Here is a 19,846-nt window from a genome sequence, read left to right as displayed (position 1 = left end):
CAAGATGCTGGAAGTGAATAGGTTAAAAACTATTGACTAATATTGTATGATTCACCATGACAGTAACCCATTTGAATACTTACAGTAAGAACTTTTTAATTTATGACAAATCTTTTCCAAAATGTAATATTAAAATATGGTGAATTTTGGAGAAACCCAAAGACACAAATGGACAAAATTAGTCAAATAAACACCTATCTCAAAATTTTAAATTCATTGAAATTGCTTTAGGGTCTCTTATTAAAACCAAAATAAGTGAGTGAAGCACATAACGAGACAACAGGGAGAAAAAGAGAGTGAAAAGAGACAGATGTGGCCTGTAAAGTGATTTGATCATGTCACTCCGAGCATGCTACGGGAGCTGTTTGTCACTGCTAACGGCTACATTTAGCATTGTGTCACGGCTCAAGCAGGGCTCTTCATTGCTCCCCGGCCACTCTGTTTGCACACAAATGTCATTTGTCACCACAAACGTCAGTGTCACAATCACGGATGAACTTTCTGTTGTTCTCCCGTCCTCTAGCTAAACACTGTAACAATACTAGTTAGCTCCTGCCAGTGGTTTGACATTGTTAGCGTCTGTGTCACTTTCATTCGCTGCGCTTTTTCACAAGGGTCCATCGATACTAGTTAGCTGTAATTTGTTATTGGTCGCCTTTGTCTTGGTGTCAGGTGACAAGAGTTTATAATTTAAACTCCTGACTGTGTTGTGGCAGCGGCTACAGTTAGCTTTGGGTATGCTAACCAGCTAGCGCCATCATGAGGCTGCAGGTTCAGGCTGTTTTCTTAGAATTTACTGTTTTAAGTCCCCTTTTTATGTTTTTGTAGAGAAGACTGAGGGGCACAGAGTGAGTACATAGTGTTGATACTAACTGTCTTACATGTTTATGTGTAATTTAGAGCTTCAGTGACATCATTTGTTCCTCTATCTTCACTTATCCCCACTTTTAGCCTTGCCTTTCATTCTCTTTATTTCTCACACCTTGTAAAAACACCCTCATGGCAGCCCAAAGCAAACATATTTTCTCTCTTTTACTATACTTAGATGTTTTCAAAGTTTTGTAGTCCAGTTGTTAGTAAGGGAGTTTATTTAGCCACACTAGCAATGTAGCTTTATCAAAGGCAATATCAGTTTGTCTGTCTGTTAGCAGAAATTCACGGTCCCCAGAGGATGAAACTTCCTGTGATTTTTCACATCTAATCAAGTCAAAATTGTACGTTTACTAATACTTTTATTAAGTTTACGAACAAATGTCTGCATAACGAATGCCATAGGCCTATGGCTTTTCATGCTAATTTGTATGTCATGGCAGTAAGAAAATGATAGCATGCTTACATACTGAACTAAGAGGATGGTCACCAATTAGTGATTAAAGCTCGACTGTTACTGAATATTCAGCAGTATAACACATTTGACAAACAAAACAACTAAAAATCTTGATTAAGATCCTTTGTATTTGTTTGTTTTTAAGAATTGTGACCAAGAGGCATCATGAGACTGGATATTTTACACCCTCTGGTGGACCATAGTGTCACGTTTCTGCAGCTTCTTGCTAATTTATTTGGCCGACATACACACTGATATAATGTACCTGCCGATTTAGTAGCATGGCTGATACATTTGTCAAACTTTAAACAAAAACCTGCTAAACATTTTCACATTTTCATGTTGTATGTAAGCAAATTTACATTTCCACACACTGGCTGTAGATTATTGTTTATTGTTTTTCCTCAAAGCATTCCCCTTAAAATACTAATGTGTGCGCTTAAAATTGTTATTAATACTTTTTTTTTTGCGCTGGGGATCATTACAGGTGTTGCTTTATATAGAAATGTGTAATTGTGGCTTCTTTAATGTCCCTTAAATTGACTTAGTGAAGGCGTATTTCTGCCATCCACAGGAGAGAAGGTTGGGTATAAATTAATTATTTTGAGTACGATTTTGTCATTTTAAGCCTTGGAATATTTATACAAGGAAACAGAGTGGTTTACCAGGCTTTAGAGATTCTGCAAGTTCAAAGTCAGGGAAACATCAACAGTGTGCTTGGAAGCACTTCAACAAAACCAGGGAGTGTATCTTTAATGTTTCAGCATCAGCTAGTTTGTTTGATCTCCAAAGCAGAAATACCATAACGTTTCTTAATTATGCGGATCAGTTTGAACAGACAGATATCTTTCAAATCCTCAGGCTGCTGGTCTTAGCTTGTTGATGGACTGTAGTTGTTGGATGTGTGCGATGATCACAGCAACAGGAACTTTTCTTTCAAAACACAATCTACTAATCCACTCAACCGAAAAAACAAGATGGATGGCTAATAAGGCCCTCCAATCCAAACCTAAAAGAATGACTTGAGAGAGTCCATTTTTCACCGTCCCTAGGCCCTCAATTGCGGGGTAATGGAGACGTTTGGGGTCAGGATTCTAGGAAAATTACCCACTGCAGGAAAAGGACAGAGAAAACACTGCTGATTCTGCTGCTTTATGGCGTCATCACCCAAACCTGAAAGGAATTAAGCATCTGTATGTGTGTGTAGTTGTATGGAGGGACCAGAGCTGAGTTAATATCAATCAGATGTTGAGCGCTTCACTGGTGGGTAATAATCATGGTAGGGCATTAGTGAGCGGGGTTTGACCCTGGCTGACCTGGGACCAGCCTGTATCGCTCCCTCAGGGGCCAACATCAATCCAGCAAAGCTCCTGAGGTTCTGGTGGATAGCGAGAGGGGATTTGGCTTTTATTATCTCACGTGAGCCAACGGAGAGGCGCTGTCGGCCTCACAACAGGGGCAGCGCTCGCCAGGATCATGGAGTATCAAAACTGGGTCTCTTCAAAAGATGAGTTGATTATTTAGAAACCCACCCTGTTTTCACATTGTTAAATGTTGAGCATTTTCCAGGGGTTTCAATGTTTTTCATGGATCCTAGAGTGATAAAACTAGTAGTACTTTTTTAATGCTCCTCATTGCAGTTATAATGTGTTTAGCCTGCCTGCCTCCGGAGCATCCAGTTTAAAGTTTAGTTGAAAGAGAACCTCCCATTTTGCTTGTTTTTGCTAGAAAAGTCCATATGCTGTAGATCTAAGAACATGTAAGGTCAGCTTATTTTTCTCCTATGGTAAAATGCCTGAAGGGTAAAATATATTTGCTGTTTTCCAATTAAAAGCTCTTGAAACAAGATTGGTTACATCCAAATAAGTGAAGTGCTATGCAAAAAGATGATATTAAAAGGGCACTATTCTGCTTTTAGGAATTTCCCTTTCCTGTAGTGTGATATAGGTGTTCTTGTAAATGGTCTGCAAAGGCTGAATCTAAAAGTTCCCCCCCTGCCTGAATCGCTTCCATTGGAATCCTTTGTTTACTTCCTTAGTGACATCACTATGTAACACTTGCGCTTCTATTGGCTAGTGCTTTGTAGCACATTGTACGTGAAAGGCTACGGAGCAAGACATATCTTAGCGGGTGACCAATCACAACAGAGCAGGTCAGCTAATCAATCAGAGCAGACTGAAATACTTTTTTTTAACATTAAAGCATTTTAACATGTCAAAGTAGAGGCACAAAACACAAATATGAACCTGAACATTTGTATAATATGTCCTATTAAAGTCCAGATGAATGATGATAACAGACATTTCTCGTAATGTTGTGGAGGACATTCCTTCTTGTTCTCAGTGACCTGCCCTGCCCTGTCCTGTTCCAGTTCTTTCATATTGTTGTGACCTGTTTCTTTGGCCCAATCCCAAACCACTCCCTCGACCCTACCCCTCCGTGGCGGAGTGAACTCCGTCTGTAGCCACACTCGCAGCTGAATGAGGCTCCTCTCTCCGGCAGAAACAGGAAATGCCGTAACTGTATGTAACAACGGTTTCAAATCAGCATCTCTTAGACAAAAAATTTAAATTAATAACTCAAATAAAACTCCAAACATCTTTTATTGTGTTACTTTTTTGTAAAGCTCTTTTAGTTTTAAACCTGATGTTTATAAGCTTCTTAGTTTTTGCAACAGTCTGTAAATATACACAACTTTATAATAAAATGCACACATTTACCTTTTTCTAGACTAAACACAGGTATGATCCTAAGTTAAAAAAATATGAAGTTATCATGAGGTTGTTAACATCGCAATTTATCAGTGGATGTTTGCTGGAACTACTTGTAAACAGCGTGTTTCCTGACGGACACACACAGCGTGACTCCGGTCAGGTAGAGACCGGTCTCCAGTCAGCACCGCTGCAGACTCGCTGTTTGAGGGCTTGATAACCCACTCCCCCTCCACACCGCTCCACACTCGTTGGTTTGGAACAGCACTTAATGTGGCGGACCCTCCGTGCGAACGCGCAAACGGAGGGGTAGTGTGTAGGGGTAGGGTGTAGGGGGCGGTTTGGGATTGGGCCTTTGTGTCTGTTGAACTGCTGCAGTGCAAACGCTGGCTCACTTCCACACAATAAAATATTATTTGGATCTCAAATCATTCTTCCAATCGCGGCTTCCTTTAAATACACCAGGGTAGCTTTACCTTCTGCACTCCAGTCTTGTCCCTGTCTTCTCTGATGCAGGGCGTTTAATTTCCTGGTTGGGGCCTGAGATGTTTTTTTGGAGAAGGGGGGCTGCGGGGTCGGGAATGACTTAAGAAGTAGCTGACGCCCGTCTCAGACATTCCAGGAGGTCCAGATAGAGGGATGGAAGAAACAGAAAGATATGAAGAGGTGGAGGAAAGGGGATCATGGGAAGGGTGGAGCGAGCGTCTGAAGGAGGGAGGGTCTGGGTTGTTACTAAAACATTGGCCAGTCTCTTGCCCTCAGATGCACTTTATTGTCTTCAGCATGAAGCAAACAGGGAGCCAGGACTTTGAAGAATACACTTTGGATCCAAGATCCGTATAATTTGTGTTCAGTAGATGTTATGAAGGTCTGCTTCACCATGCTGTGGCTTCTGCATGCTGTCAAACTGAATAATCTCTCTCTGCTTCTCTCCTTCCTTCTCTCCGTCTGCAGTATGGATGTACGGCTTTACAGACAGCCCGAGGAAAGAGGCCTCAGGTAGCCTTGTGTGTCTATGTCAACATGTTGAATAAGCATGCACCACTGTGAGAGCGGGAGCTGCATCCCCTTTTGCTTTTTTGTTTGTTTATTTCATTTCACACTTCAGCTTTTCTCTCGACATCTGCTTTGCATGCGCTGTCCTGAGCCTCTCCTTCCACCCTTCTGCTTGCATTCAGCCTCTCTCTACAGTCTATCCATCCATCCTTCAGAGCTGCTTGACCAACAACAGCTGGGCACGGTGCCAGAGGGCCGGAACATGAACTTTAGTTCTGCATGTGGCAAAGCGCCTTGGATTGAAATGAGGTGTCAAGTCTGGTTCTTTACATTTGTCTGCATCATGGCTGTAGATCAGTGCCTGTGACCTCATTCAACTGTGGTTGTACAGTATAGGAATGATGGGTCAAGAGCAAAGAATCGTCCCTGTTGCAAATAGATGTCCTAGGGAATAACTTTGTTTCTCTGTCCTATAAACGACAAAAATACGATCGCCCATCTGGTGAATATTTAACCAATGTTCTTCGAGGCGCTTAACTGTGATTGAGGCTAAGCTGTATTTGAGACGGACACGCATATTGTTTCCTTATATTAGAGCTATCAGTGTGTCAATACTATTTAGGAATAACAAAGTGAAATCCCTTTTGAATGGAAATGACCATATTTCAAGAACTTGGAGGAAACAACTCCCCTGACATCAACAAGAAATCTTGTGCCATAAAAGTATTGGAATATGTAAAAGTGGTATGTAACAGGTCTTTAGGATTCATGCTATTTCTCAACAAGGCGTGGTTGCCATTACAACAGTGTAAAGTGTTTAAGTCGCTGGATCTGTGCTGCTTTATTACCTCAGGCTGACTTTGATTGCTCCCTCTACATAGGCTGCTTACGTTCTCCACAACATGTTTCTTTTCTTTATGCTGCCTCCGGGGAGAATGCTAAAGAAAGACAGAGATGAATGCCCAGCCTGAGCCAGTGGGGAGCTGAAGTTATGAGCTTTCCCTGCCTGTTTATTTGAGTAACAACATGTAGGGATGCTTAATTGTGTTTTAAGCACTGCGCAAAAGCTTCAACTATTCTCCCAGGCTGCCTAAATACATGCATTGCAACCTGTTTCAGACTCATACAACTATAACATTGCCTCTGTGAACATATAGCACACACTTGACTTTATGTTGACTCTTAGCAAGACATTTTCCTTTAGATGTGTATGGAAAGTGGCATCTAATGGCGCGTTTCCACTACAGCGCGGAGCACGGTTTAAGAGGGCTGTGACGTCAGCGGCCCGTCTTTGGTTGCGTTTCCACTTGGCCTAGTACCGGCCGGCGGGTCCTAATTCACAGTCTGGCCTCATAAAATCGTGGGTCTAGGGCCAGAGACAACGAGGCTGAGTCGGGCTGAGTATGCTAAACTAGAGAGAGCGTCGCTGGCAAGGGGGCTACAACTACAACAAGATGGACATATTTGACCGTGATTTAATTGTAATACACGTTTCAAAATGATGCCGAAGTAACAACATACTGATACCGGTTAGTAAAAACCATGAATTAATGCTTTGACAAGTCTGCAGACAGACGGCAGGCGGAAAACCTTTTAAAATGCGTGTTTTCTAAATGGAGATTGGCTAAGCTAACGCAGTATATGCTCCGACCATCCACACTCACAACAACGGCCTATACAGACATAAATAAAGCAGCGACTGTATTCACCATGACACAGGCAGTCTGTGGTTTGTACTTGTTTAACTTTTGTCTAGTTTCTGAACATATATAAGGAGCTGTGAGCTCTGAGTGCTAACAGCTAACGGCTGTGTTGTTTTTCTGGGGTTCTCATTGAAGATCACGTCACGGCTCCGCCTACACTGCGTTACTATAGATACTACCCCAGTTCCTAAACTGTAATGGAAATGCGCCATAAAGTGAGCCAGTCCTAACGAGGCCTAGCCATACCGAGCGAGGCCGAGCGAGGCCGTGTAGTGGAAACGCGCCATAACCTGCAGGATTTGCACAGCTTAACACATACAATTCATGTTCAAGGTCCAATCCCATTGACAATATGACAAAGAGGCTGACAGCAGAGAATTCTCATCTCAGATGCAGTCGATAGTGGGAATATGGAGAAACTTGCTGACAAAGAATGCTCCATACTTTTATTCTCAGTCGCAGTAATTAGCCAGCGTTCGTGTTTTCGCTCATCAAAGACTCCCCGTGAGTTCGGTTTTGTGTCATTGCTGGTGCTGACAGGCCTTTTTGTCTTGTCTTTTTTAACATTAGGTGAAGAATCTTCCATATCTCGTCGCCAACATGTGTCTTTTTATGTCTGATAGCTATCTAGCAAGCAAGGACTTATTTTCTTTAGGATTATTGTGCTGTGCAGGATTTACAATCAAAAAAGTTTTGAACACAGCCGAAGTTAAAGTAGACGGAGTTAAACATGATTTTTCTTTCTTTCTGGGGATACATGAGATTTGCTGAAGGAAGGAATGGGTTAATGATAGGAAGCAAAGGGATAACATCTAGCCTGAGTCTACATAAAGTTCGTAACAACTTAATAAACAGTAGTTTATCCGTCTAGCAAACACTTCTACCTATAGTGCAGGAATGATGGTTCCACACCAGGTCTTGTGATCTGGAGCCTGGGTGTTTTTCTCCAGTAAAAAGTTACAGCACATTCTGTTTCTGATTAAACAAATGAGATTCAACCTTTTAATTACTGAGCTTTAGAGGCGCTCGAAGGCCTTTTTAAAAATGTTGTTAACAGTTTTCCCTTTAGATTAAATGCTAATTTGATATGTTTCACTTACATAGATGAACACATGAGTGATTCCTTTCAAAAGAGTAACTTTTATTTATTTATTTTTTTAAATAATACATTTCATTTAAAGACATTTCAGTTGATCTTGCTCCAACTTTTGTCCAATCTTGGTAATTTTGTTATGTAGACCCTCAAAAGAGTTTGAAAACAATCTATGACATACATTGACGTGGTGGGACACAACACTTCTGAATCATGAAACACTTTTTTCTAGTAAGGAATATGTTTTGTGTAGTGCGAGGTAAATGAGGTGTTACAGACTGCTTTGTTTTCCTATTCTATTGGTCAACGTCCAATATTCAATAAAGCCATTCAAACTTCTGCATTTGTGGAGAGGCCATATTCAAGCTGAAGGGGGTTTGAAGTTGCTTGTTGACAAAACCTGCCATGTGCTAATGTTTAAAGAATAACTTATTAAATAAACAATTGGCATCCTAAGTTTAGGGCTGCAATAAGTAAATCAATAGATTACAGCATTCTGAATATATTTTATTTGGGGAGTAGGTGGAGTCATTTGATGATTTCTTATGATCAGCTGTTGGACACTCTTTGGACCTACTCACGTTAGGCTTAGTTATGGGGAATCATAACATTGATTAACCCACTGAACACATTTTGGGACAGATTCTTATGGCCAAACAAGATTTATTTATTTTGTCAGTATGTATAAATCTTCTGTCCCTGATCACATCATTGATACCCAGAACACAACAGGATGTGAAGTGTAATCTGCGTGGGTCATCTTTCTGTGGCCAAGGAGAAAGTCTTAGAGTCAGGCTCGGATCAGATCAGCACCACGTGAACTGAGTAAATGAAATCACTGCTGGTAATGAAGAGGTTAAACATCAGAGAGAAGGGGAGAGAAAAAACAGAGTGGCCTAACCCCAACTCAAATGCTTTCTTCTTTTGTTTCACATAAACATGGACCCAGCCTCCTTCCCTGTTCCTCTCTCTCCCCTTCTCTCTCGTCCCCTCATATGTTTCTATTTAAGGCCAGCAGTGCCGACTACCATGATTGGTGTGTTCGCCCCCCCTCCCGACCCGCCGTCCAACGGCTGCCTCCCAAAGGCAGTAGAGGGGAGGCCTTTCCTCTCAACCGCACTGTTGATTTTCCACAGGGAAACTTCACCATTCTTCCACTCATTGGCTCCCCAGTCTTCCCCTCCAAACTTTAGCAGCTCCTCCACTTCTTCTTTCTCTCCTCACTTGTTTTGGATCTTTTAAGTTTGGTCATGGATCTACTTTAGGTGTGAGATGCAGCCCCCGCAAATATTTTCATCCCGTTCCCTCCTTTTGTTTTGATTCCTTCCAATGCTCCTCTGTCCTTTGCTGTGGGCCGGGGGTCGACTCAGCTATATGGCCAGACGTTTGGGACTATGCAGCCAAGTCGTGAGCTCGCGTTCTGATTGGTCAGAGAGGAACAGCGGCAGGCAGCGGGGGTTGGCCGATGGCGGCGTACCGGGTGCGAGGCGGCAACAGTGTAGTTGGTTGCGGGGGACGATCTCGGGGGGCCACGGCTGGCAGGTGGCTGACAGCTTGTTTCTTCCCCTCAGGGATTGACAGCTCGGAGCCCATGGTGCTGGAGCAGTACGTGGCCGTGGCCAACTACGAGAGGCAGGAGAACTCCGAGATCAGCCTCAAGGCCGGCGAGACGGTGGACGTGATCGAGAAGAGCGAAAGTGGTGAGTGGACTCTTGTTTTGTTTTTGTGCCAAGCATGCTTCATTGAACTCTGACAACCATCAATAACAGAACATGAAAAGTAGGACAAAAAACGTGGCTCTGTTTAACATGACATGTTGTTAGAACATTTGGTTTGTTTCTTCCTGTTTGTATCTCCCCCTGTCTAAGTACACATTACAAGAATAAACATATTCTCCACATACACAGAGAGGCATGCTCACTCAGCACCTTCTCCTGATTTGACTCCCTCCTCCTGTAACCCCTTTGTCCGCATGATTCTCCTCATTGCAGCCTCCCTCTCGCTCCTCGGCTCTCCCTCAGTCTCTCCCCATCTCCCCATCTCCCCATCTCCCCATCCCCTAGCTGGGGCTTGGCACCACCTGGAGGTGCTGTTTGGCTGGCAGCAGTCAGTGTTTGAAGAAATTGCAGGGTTAGGGTTAAGGTTGCCTCTTGCTGTTTGAAACAACAATGTCAAGTTCAGTCAGAAGTCATTTTTAGGACCATTTTCAACTAAAGAAGTGATAATTACAATAAATAAGTTAATTTAGTTGATTTAATTGAGCTTTTTAACATGCAAAAGCACAAATTAAAATGTTGTGTTTATCAGAGGAGTGCTCATCGAGTTTCTTGAAAATAAAGCATTTAGCTTGAAAATGCATACACAATTACTAATCAACTAAAGAGGCTTTGGGTGGCTAAACCAAGCAAAGACTGGGAAGGCCTTTTATAATTCTTTTCAGCTGATGATGAGAACATGAAAGTTGAAATCTTTTAATTGGATGAACTGGGACCAAATGATGTAATGTGTCAATAGTGTGGATAGAGTAACTTCCCATATGTACACAGTGAACTACAGTGACAAATCAAGTGAACACTGCTAGTATTTGCATCACCACAAAAGCAGGCCTTCACTATTTACCTTGCCTCCCCACTGTCAAATCTTTTGTTTAGCACTCCCATATGCTTGTCCATACAAGCATCCACTAGCAGCCAGCAGCTTGCACAACTCAAGAAAGCTCAGCATAAGCTTGGCCCTGTCTTTATCCCCGCTCTTATCTTTACACTGATTACGTGCGTCAATACATTTTCTTTCAGATATCTCATCTTGCACATCTTTAACTGATTACGTGCCTCGATGAGTCTTTCTGTAATTTCGCTGTCTCTTTGTATGAGTCACATTTCACTTGATGCTTTTCAAATGTATCCCCTGCCAGGAGAAATTACATAATTGTTGAATTAAGTGTTGACAAGAGTAAAGAAGTTGCATGGGAAACGGTTTCTTTTGCGATGTGGCTTTTGGTCAGAGGAAGTCGAAGTCTTCAAGGACGTGGATGTCTTCATTTCCTGCTCTCTTTTCAGATTTGTTATTTGAGGTTTTCAAATGTCAAGTGTTAACTCTTAACTCGAGGGGAAATTAATTTTTCTCATGCAACTTTGAATACCCGAACCTCTTTGGAGTGATGCATTATTGAATGCTTTGTTTGATGCATATTCATAATTGTGCCTTAGTCGCACAGCCGTTCCTCTCTCTGTGATCCCGTTTCTGAAAGTCTGGCCTGACAGCATCTGCTCACCAGATTCATCTGAGAGCTCCACTTTGGATGTTAACATTTCATATAATTCAAAGTACTTACAGCAATATGAGCAACTTCTGAACTCAGAGGAACTTTTGCCAAAGTGGTTGATATGTAGAGCTGTCGTCATTTACTGGGCCTAAGAAGTGGAGCAACAGCCATGGTGATGATGGTGACATCACTCGGAGGCTGTGCCAAAACAAACACATCTGAGAGCTATAATATCCCATAACCCCCTTCGTGGGCTTTACTGCAGCCTCCTGTTCTGCGTGTGCTTACTTCCTTTGACGTTTTCTATGTAAAGACTCTGACTTGCTGTAAATTAGAGCTTATTTTTTTTATTTCTCAGTTGGGATGTGTGAACAGGGTACCGTGATATGGTTTAGTCTCCTCCAAGTCAGGCTAAAATCCATATTTTACCTGCTTTTTTCCTTAAAATGCTGATTTCTTTCCACCACACATTGAGCACAGATGGTATCATAGATTAATATGCTGTATCTCATTCCAGCACAGAGTATTTCAAGCAGTTTTTAAGTGTCTGCAGGCATGACCCTAGATCATTATGTGTTCAACTCCAGAGTCGGATGTTGTTGTTTGGCCCCTGTGAGAAGTTATTGACCTTGGTAGTCTAGACCCAGCTGTTTGATTGTAGCTACAGTGTCAAGAACACGCATTGTCATACTGCAAACTGGGTAAATGACGAGCTATATGTGAGGGGGGGGGTTGGTGTATATGTGGAAGAGTTTGCGTGGGCGGCCATGTCCCTCGAGGTTGACTTCTCGGTCAACGTATCTTGCAATTTAGGAACTGCTATCTAGCAGAGTGAGATTTATGAAGCACCAAGAGGGTGGGGGTGGACAGGCCATAATGGGCTGTCTGGGCCACTGTCCTGATTGCTCTGGTTCCTCCTTGGACATGGGAACCGTAGATTGTCTAGAGAGACGAATGTCCCAGCAGGAACAAAATAATCAGCATATGTGATCAGTTTCATTTTATTGTGAGTTTAACTAAGGAGAGATAAAAAGCCACAGACCTGTGTCAGATAGTGATTTAATTTTGAAGTCTCTCTTGGAATACCAGATGTTGCACATGGCGGTCAATTATTTGGAGAATGCACAACTTTGCGCTAATAACATGCTGGTACCAGGTCGCTACAATATTCACCATCTCAGAGTAGTGGGTTTTTAGCATGCTAAAATAATACAAATTAGCATTAAAAACAAAGTACGACTATGGCTGATTGGGGTGTCATTATTTTTGCAAGTTTATAAGACATACAAGTTTATTAGACACAAAATAGTAACTTCACTTCATATGTGGACATTCAACATTCACGGCAAACCAGTCTGAAGTTGTTGAGACATTTCACTGCCAGTGTCTTTAGGAATCATTGTCTCCCCAATGATAGAACTATCAAATTACATTGCAATCCATCCAGTAGTTGGGTTCTTTTATTCCGGGCCATAGTCGTAAACCAACGGACAAACGGACATTGTCATCCCTATAATAATGTCCATTTCTTATTCCTGCGTGGTCTGGGTTTTTGTGAGTGTATGAGGTTGAACACTGTTTGGTTAAATTGATCGATTTCGTAGAGGCCAATTCTATGAGTAGTTTATGGTACAGGTCCCTTTTTTTCAGATATGCAATTATTTATGTAGGACTTAGGTTTTTTCTTGATCAAAACCTCTACTTTGAGGGTTAGGGTTAAAGTAAACGCAGTTGGTAGTGGGTTGGCCGCTTATTTGTTGGTTTACGTGCCGAAGTTATGTACATTACATTTAGGAGCTTTGGCGTGTTGTGTCTGTCCTTCCGATCTGTGGCCACAGTGACAGATGTATGTAAGGAAAAAATGGCCTTTTTTTCCATGTCTCATCAGCCCAGACTAATGGATCTGCCAGGAGGACCTTGACACTGAACTACAAACAGGATCCTTTGGGTTGTTGTACCGCCCAAGCCACATCACCAGCCGGAGAAGCCATTTGCCCAAATATCTTGGCCTTCCTTGCTGCCAAGTTTCAGGGGCATTCTGTCACAGTGGATTTAAAAAGATGAGATCAATTGGTTTACCTTTCTCTAGACTTAACTGGACATCTTACAAAGAGTATGATCTGCTGGTATACTAATCCTCTATTTTGTAAAAGGATAGAAATTAGGCTTTTTGTGGACTTCAGTCAGAAATAGCTATGGTCATGAAAACACAAAAGACATATCTCAGTGATTTTATATTGCTTGTCAGGGGGTTCTAATGCTGTTTGAGGGAGAATAAAAGCCAGAGGTTTTAGCAACATTTAACACAGCACCATTGCCTGTGCTCCGGGTAGCACTCAGTCCAACCCATAATTATTTTCTAACGGTTTTTTTTGTGCTCTGCTTGGTCCGCCTCGAGACTGTCCCCTGTGCAGACCAGCTTCATAAGGAGAAAGCTTTCAACTCAAATGTAGTATCAGAACCTCACATTGAATTAGGTCATTTGCCCTGAAATCTCTAGTTTATGGTTAGCTTTACCCAAAGGCTATGAAATAATCACAGCTTTTGCAGTGACTGGAAAATAAGAAATCCCTCTGAATTAAAGTGTTGATTAATTCTGTTGTTTAAAACCTGGTTGTGATGTTTGAGCTCAAGTTCATTGTTATTGATTACTGTTTCGGAACGACAACAATAATCCAATTAAGAAAACAAAGATACAGGTAATACCTATATAAAGAGATAAATTACATATTTAGTCTATAAAACCATTGTAAAATGAATACTAAACACTTAACTGCATAATAAATGATATTAACTGTGGAAAACATCTACATAATCAAAGTGCAAATGGTGAAATGTGAAACAACTTTCTCTGGAGGGAGCTTTAAGAGGTGGTTTTGAATATAAGTATTTCTATACCCTTTGCCTTAGGCTGTCGAAACGACCTTAAGTGTTTAATCAAGGTGTTCTGAGGGCTAGCTTAAAGGATGTTCTGGATCAGAGAGGGCTGTGTTAGACAGAGTTCACATAGAAGGCTTGAGGTGAGCATTAGCATTGCTTTCAGGCTATAAAACAGACAGCCAGCATCAATCAGAGTGGTAAATCTTTAGCCAAGAGATAGCATTCTCACACTGTTGCTTACACGTTTTAGCTGAGTTCGCCCTCCGGCAGTAAGAAAGTTCTTAGAGCAGACCTCAGAGAATCTGGAGTTAGCAGAGGCTCAGGGGAGCCACTTTTAAGCTGAACAAGGAGCCACCTTTAGGGTTCAAAACATAATGTTTCAATAATCATAGCAAAGACATGGGTTCTGCATTTTGTTTTAATGGGCATGATGCAAGCCTGAGCACAGAGAGGTGTGTGCATGTATGTGTTAGAAGTCTATGGCTAGCATAAACACATGTAACATACAGAGGTTCAATGCAAAGGTTTAGCTTGACCCTACTGAACGTGATGTGTAGTCAACACTGGTTATTAAAGGCCTGCCAACGGCTATCCCCTTTCAGTTGTAACAAGCCCGGCTCAGTAACAAGACCCCGGAGTTTTATGAAAACTTCAACCAGGTAACATGAGCTTCAAACTGGGATGTAATGCTTCCATCTTACAGTGTCAATAAAGACCAGAACCTTGAAATCGGCACTGACTTTCTAGGAAGAAACAGCAAAGAAGGGTCTGTTTGCCCCCTCATATATCCGATGTTTAACTTAAGACAGGCTTTGAAGTGTCCTTAAGTGGTTTTCCACCCCAAAATCTAATTTTTTGAAATAGAACCCCTCTTTGTTTGAGAGGTAGTTGTAAAAAAAGTGTCATGTTGAATGGCAGTTAAAGGTTGTTGACAATACAAACTCCTCAGATAGTAGTGGATGGTGTGGAGAAATACAGTTTATTACCCATTGTAAGTTGACATTTCAAATAGATGGAGGAAACTAAAATAAGTCTCCTGGATTACTCGAACATACTATAGTTAACAGTCCTCATTTTTAAATATTTATTTATTTGGTTGGGCATTCAACTTGTAAAAATGTAGAGCAGCTAACCCCATTAATACCCTTGCCTAAAATAAATGTTTCCTATACACATTGTGGACTAACAATGTATGGATTCCCACTAACTCACTCAATTGTATAGATGTACTCAGCTGATGAGATATGATATATGTAATGGGGAGCAAAAGAAAGTCCCAAATGAAATCTTTTTGGGTAAAAAGTGCAGCCTATGTTAAAGGTAACACAGTAAGTGACTTCACAGCTGCTTTTCGACAGCAACAATCTTTGTGCTGCTATTTCAGCGATATTCTTTTTGAGTCTCCCCATCTGCTCACTCGGCAGAAAGATAAGACGGCAATTCAATACGTTGCCCTGAAAAGCAGATCTGTGTTCCAGCTCCTGCCGCTCTCCAGGGCATGTGCTTCTAATTAGACGCTGAGAGGAAGACACAGGGATGACAGTGACCTTGTGGACCCCCCCCCCCCCCCCCCGAACGCCACATTTCTAACACACGTCATTGTCCAAGCTATCTGACGAACCCTAGTGACGATCCCAGAATGAGTAACCGAAAGGAAAGTGTGCTGTGTTGTTTTTGGACTGGGAACTGGTGGTGAATACAACATCTTTGATACCCAAGCCAAACATCTGCTTTCTTTCTGACTATACCCATACCACTCTTTGAAATATCCTTCCTCCCCCTTCATTATCTTGCTCTCGTTCTAGCCCTTATTTTTCCCATCCTGCGTCACTTAATGTATCTCCGTTTCCTCCCATCTTCTCCCACGGGGCCCCGCTGGTGTCGTCAATGATAATCTCGCTCTGCTGAGTTGCTGTTACGGCTGTATTCACCCTGACCTCCGCTCTCCCTCCGCGGGAGAAAGCCGCCAATTATTGCCTGCCAAGACACGGTGTAGCTAGAAACCCCAATTAGAGCTCAACGCTGTACGAAACGCCAATTACAGCCTCGATACTGTCTTACATATTTATATTTTGTGCTGTGTGTGTATGTGTGTGTAATTGGAGGGAGCAGGTGTTGCTGCATAACCTTTCTGAATATTAGTCATTAGTTGCTCAGCGCCTCATAAATCCTCCAGAACAGTTGGGTCTGTTATGTCAGACAAACAAGAGCGTGTAAATCATTTTAGAAAAAATACAAACAACACAATTTAGATTTGCTCTATTTTAGGCTGTGCTTTAGTGATCCTCTTCCTCAGGCACCTGGACAATAAAAAGACCTGACACCTGACAGGAAATGAGCACTCAATGCTCTCATCCTATAGAATACCCACAGTGTAGCTCTGGTTCAAGTTGAGAGGGCTCACAGGAATTGCTTTGCTCATCGGTGTGACTAACACACACACACACACACACACACACACAGAGTGAACCAGCCACCAATAACAAGGTATGATGATTTCAACCTTTTAAATCCACAGTCCACCCCTGCGTTCTGCTGGTGTGCAGTATTCATTTCATTACCTGAACACCTTTTATTTGTCCTGTTCTTCATTTTCACAGCTGCCACCGCTACAGAACCCACCCACCCCACCTCCTAGGTCCGCTAGCGTGACTCTTGTTTTTCCACTGCATGCCATGTAAATGTACATGTGCAGTTATTTGTCATGCCCCGGAGGAAAAGTCTCCTATTTAAGAGGAACTTTGATCACTACTTGAACTTATTCAAGGGTGCACACACTGAACTCCGTAGTAGGCAAACATATCAAAACACATTGATTTTCATCCATGTGTTGAAAGTTCACTTTTTCCAAGACCAATACTGTACTTTTACTATGAACAAAAGATTAGCAATTTATTTTCATCAAATAAGGTCTGGAATCAGCAATGTTAATGTAGTCTTGAAGCTGATAACCAGTATCATGGGATATTACAAATATTTGGCAAAGTTCAGGACTGTGTTACTGTCAGATAAAGAGTAGCAATCTATATGCACATAATGAGACTTTGGCCTGACTGTATGTTGTTCTACAGGAAAAGTCCAAATTAAACCAATGACGCATTACATCATTGAGTTCAAATAAATCCCACAAAAGGGTTCGGCATGTTGCTTTGGTTTACAGTAAGATGACGAAATACAATCTAAGAAGGCAGATTTGAGTAGTAAATCCAACAGTGTGAAGAGTTATTATAGTTCAAACTATGAGGGAAATGTTTGGCAAGGTAACAAGTCGATTTTCCTTTTCACTAATCTGCTAAGAATGTGATCTTGCATGTAATCAATGGATGATGATGATGAGGCAGGGTCAACATTTTGAGTCTTCTGTTTTGGCACCCTAAATCAATGCAACCATTTCAGTATGATCAGCCCATTTAATGGCAATTATCACATGTTGTCACTACAATTATAATGCTTCAGGAGGTCAAACCTAAACCTTTCAACTTTTCAACTTGACCGTCGGCTGAAGTCTTTGCGGTGTGTTCCAGTGCGAAACATGGCCAAGACGCAGGAGACGTGAGGAGACGCGTCCCGACGGAACGTTCTTTGGTGTTATTTGGTGTCAGTTTGGTGTGTAAGAGGCTTTAACATTCCTCTTTCAGTCTCTTATATCCATATCTGCTTCTCCATTTAGTTTGTTCTTGTCTGTTCTACCCTCTGTGAGAGCAGAGTGTAGTTATGAGGGGGTCCAGCCCTTTCTGGTTCTCATTTATCTGCTTTTACTGTGCCCACATTTTGACCAGAGCTGGATTTATAGGGGAATTGGGCCCTGTCAAAACCCTGCCTTGCACTAGCATGTGTGCACGGGATAGAAGTTGGAGCTTGTCGTGTGTGAGTAATAGAAAGAGTTTCTGGGCTTCGGGATGTTTTGTTTTTGTTGTGTATACAATGTGTGAAGAATATAAAAACCCAGAAAAAAAAACATATGTCTACAACCAATTGAATTCACTTTGTTGCTCTGTTTTACTTGAACCAAGTACAATTTCAAAAAAGTTATATATCATTTTTATTCATGAGTTTAATTTCCCGCACTTGGTATCCAGCAAACCTCATCATTTTGGCATCAATCAAACATTTAGACATTGAGGACAGTGTTGCAGCTGTGATTTTGCCACGCAAGTCACATCATTACTGATTTGTGAATGACGAAGGGTCCCTATTATGTGTCTTATGTATGTACCAATGACAGCAGACTGAGCTCTGGTTTCAGACAAAAGGTGAAAAGAGGTGCTGCAGCACAGACAGTATGAGAACAATAAAGACCTTTTTGAACATTAAAGCATGTTACATGTCACAGAAAAAGCACCAAAAATACAATTGTGACACCTGAAATAGGCATTATAGGGCCCCTTTAATTTAGAATGTTTCACTTCCACACCTCGAGGATTATTCTAAAACCACACACTCATATCGGAGTATAAATCTCTTCTTACTGAAAGTAAGATACGTTCCACCACTGTTGACAACAGTCACCCTAATCCTCTATCACCACAGATTTATTTTTCAGTTTTTCCACTGTGTGGGCTTTGGAGATGAAGAGTTCGTGCGGAGCTACTCCTCTCCTCCGTACAGGTGGCTCCAATTCCTCTTTAGCTTTTTAAGAAGTTGCAATGAATCAGCCTATGAAAGCCCTAATGGGTTTCGCATGGAGAAAGCTATTCTTACTGCTAGGCAGACCTTTCACACTGCAGGAAAACAGCATCAATGAGAACCTTAAGGAATCAAAAGACACACTCCCCACTGAACTAGCCAACAGTTCACAAATGAACAAAGGAAATTCACAGTTCATAATTGATATTGACTAGTCAAGCCAGCTTCTCTAGGCTTTACCCCCCAATAAGAAAACCCTGAGTCCCTAAGTCCTTACAATGTGGCAATATCCAGTATAACACAGGACTTCTTAACCTGGGCTATGTTGTAAGATTTAATTAGCGCAGTGGTGTCAAATACAATTTGACTTGAAACCACAACCTCCAACCAGGCCAATTGGGGTCCCTAATTGCTTCTGACGGATCCAAACTGAAGTAAGCTGACCCCCCTGTGCAGCAGTCTACAGCACATTCACAGAAAGCTGAGTGTCTGGAAGCTCAAACAGGGGCTACACTGCATCTACTATGCATCACCCCCATGTGTATCAGCCCTCAGGTTGAATTCACTCCTGTGTTGACCGCTAGACATGACCCGCTGTGGGAGAGTTCAGGGGAGACAGTATTTCAGTTTAGTTTAGTGTGTGTGTTGCATGAAGGTGTTTTCATGCTGCACATAAGCTGTCAGAGTCCGGGTGGCTCAGGCTTCACGGTGCTTATATGTGTATAGGGAGGGACGAAGTGGCATGCAGGTCCTCTGTGCCGTCTGTTAAGTGTCCACTGTCCACCCGATAATATTTGAATGCATGTTATTATAGGTGTTGTTATATTCTGGCATACTTGATTTCATCACTACTTTCCTAGGAGGAACATTCAGATCCCTTTAGTGCTACTGTTTTAGCTCCTTTTCTTAATATATTCAGATTTCCTGTAAAATAACTATAGATTACCTTTAAATGAAGGGATCAACATAGATGTATCACCAATCATTGCCAGTTTCCCAAATAAGTACATTGTGAATGCAAAGATGTGTTTCTGTTTATCTGTTTAATTAGATGTTAAGTATATTTTCTCAAAGTTATAGTTATAAATAATATAGTAATATAGAGAAAATCGATAATGGATATAATCAAAGTGATCATTGCCAGCAGCTCTAAATATGTGAAACAGTAGTAATACAGAAGAGGTGCACAGTTATAATAAATTAACGCATACAAGCTGAAGTAGACGGAAGTGCATTATTTTCTGA

General features: G+C 41.7%; 1 protein-coding gene across 2 annotated transcripts in view; it reads left to right on the top strand.

Moving 5' to 3' along the window:
- The window catches only part of sh3pxd2aa (SH3 and PX domains 2Aa), a 126,172-nt gene that overhangs the window by 72,315 nt on the left and 34,011 nt on the right, over positions 1–19,846 (top strand). For both annotated transcript variants that reach the window (XM_034130892.1, XM_034130883.1), the window contains exon 7: positions 9,402–9,530. In XM_034130892.1, coding sequence (XP_033986783.1) covers positions 9,402–9,530 — 129 coding nt within the window. The remainder of the gene's footprint in view (positions 1–9,401; positions 9,531–19,846) is intronic.

Source organism: Trematomus bernacchii, unplaced genomic scaffold (genome assembly GCF_902827165.1).
Source record: "Trematomus bernacchii unplaced genomic scaffold, fTreBer1.1, whole genome shotgun sequence".
NCBI classification, from domain to species: domain Eukaryota; kingdom Metazoa; phylum Chordata; class Actinopteri; order Perciformes; family Nototheniidae; genus Trematomus; species Trematomus bernacchii.
Note: the sequence above shows the minus strand (reverse complement) of the source record. Positions and strands in the feature narration are given on the sequence as shown.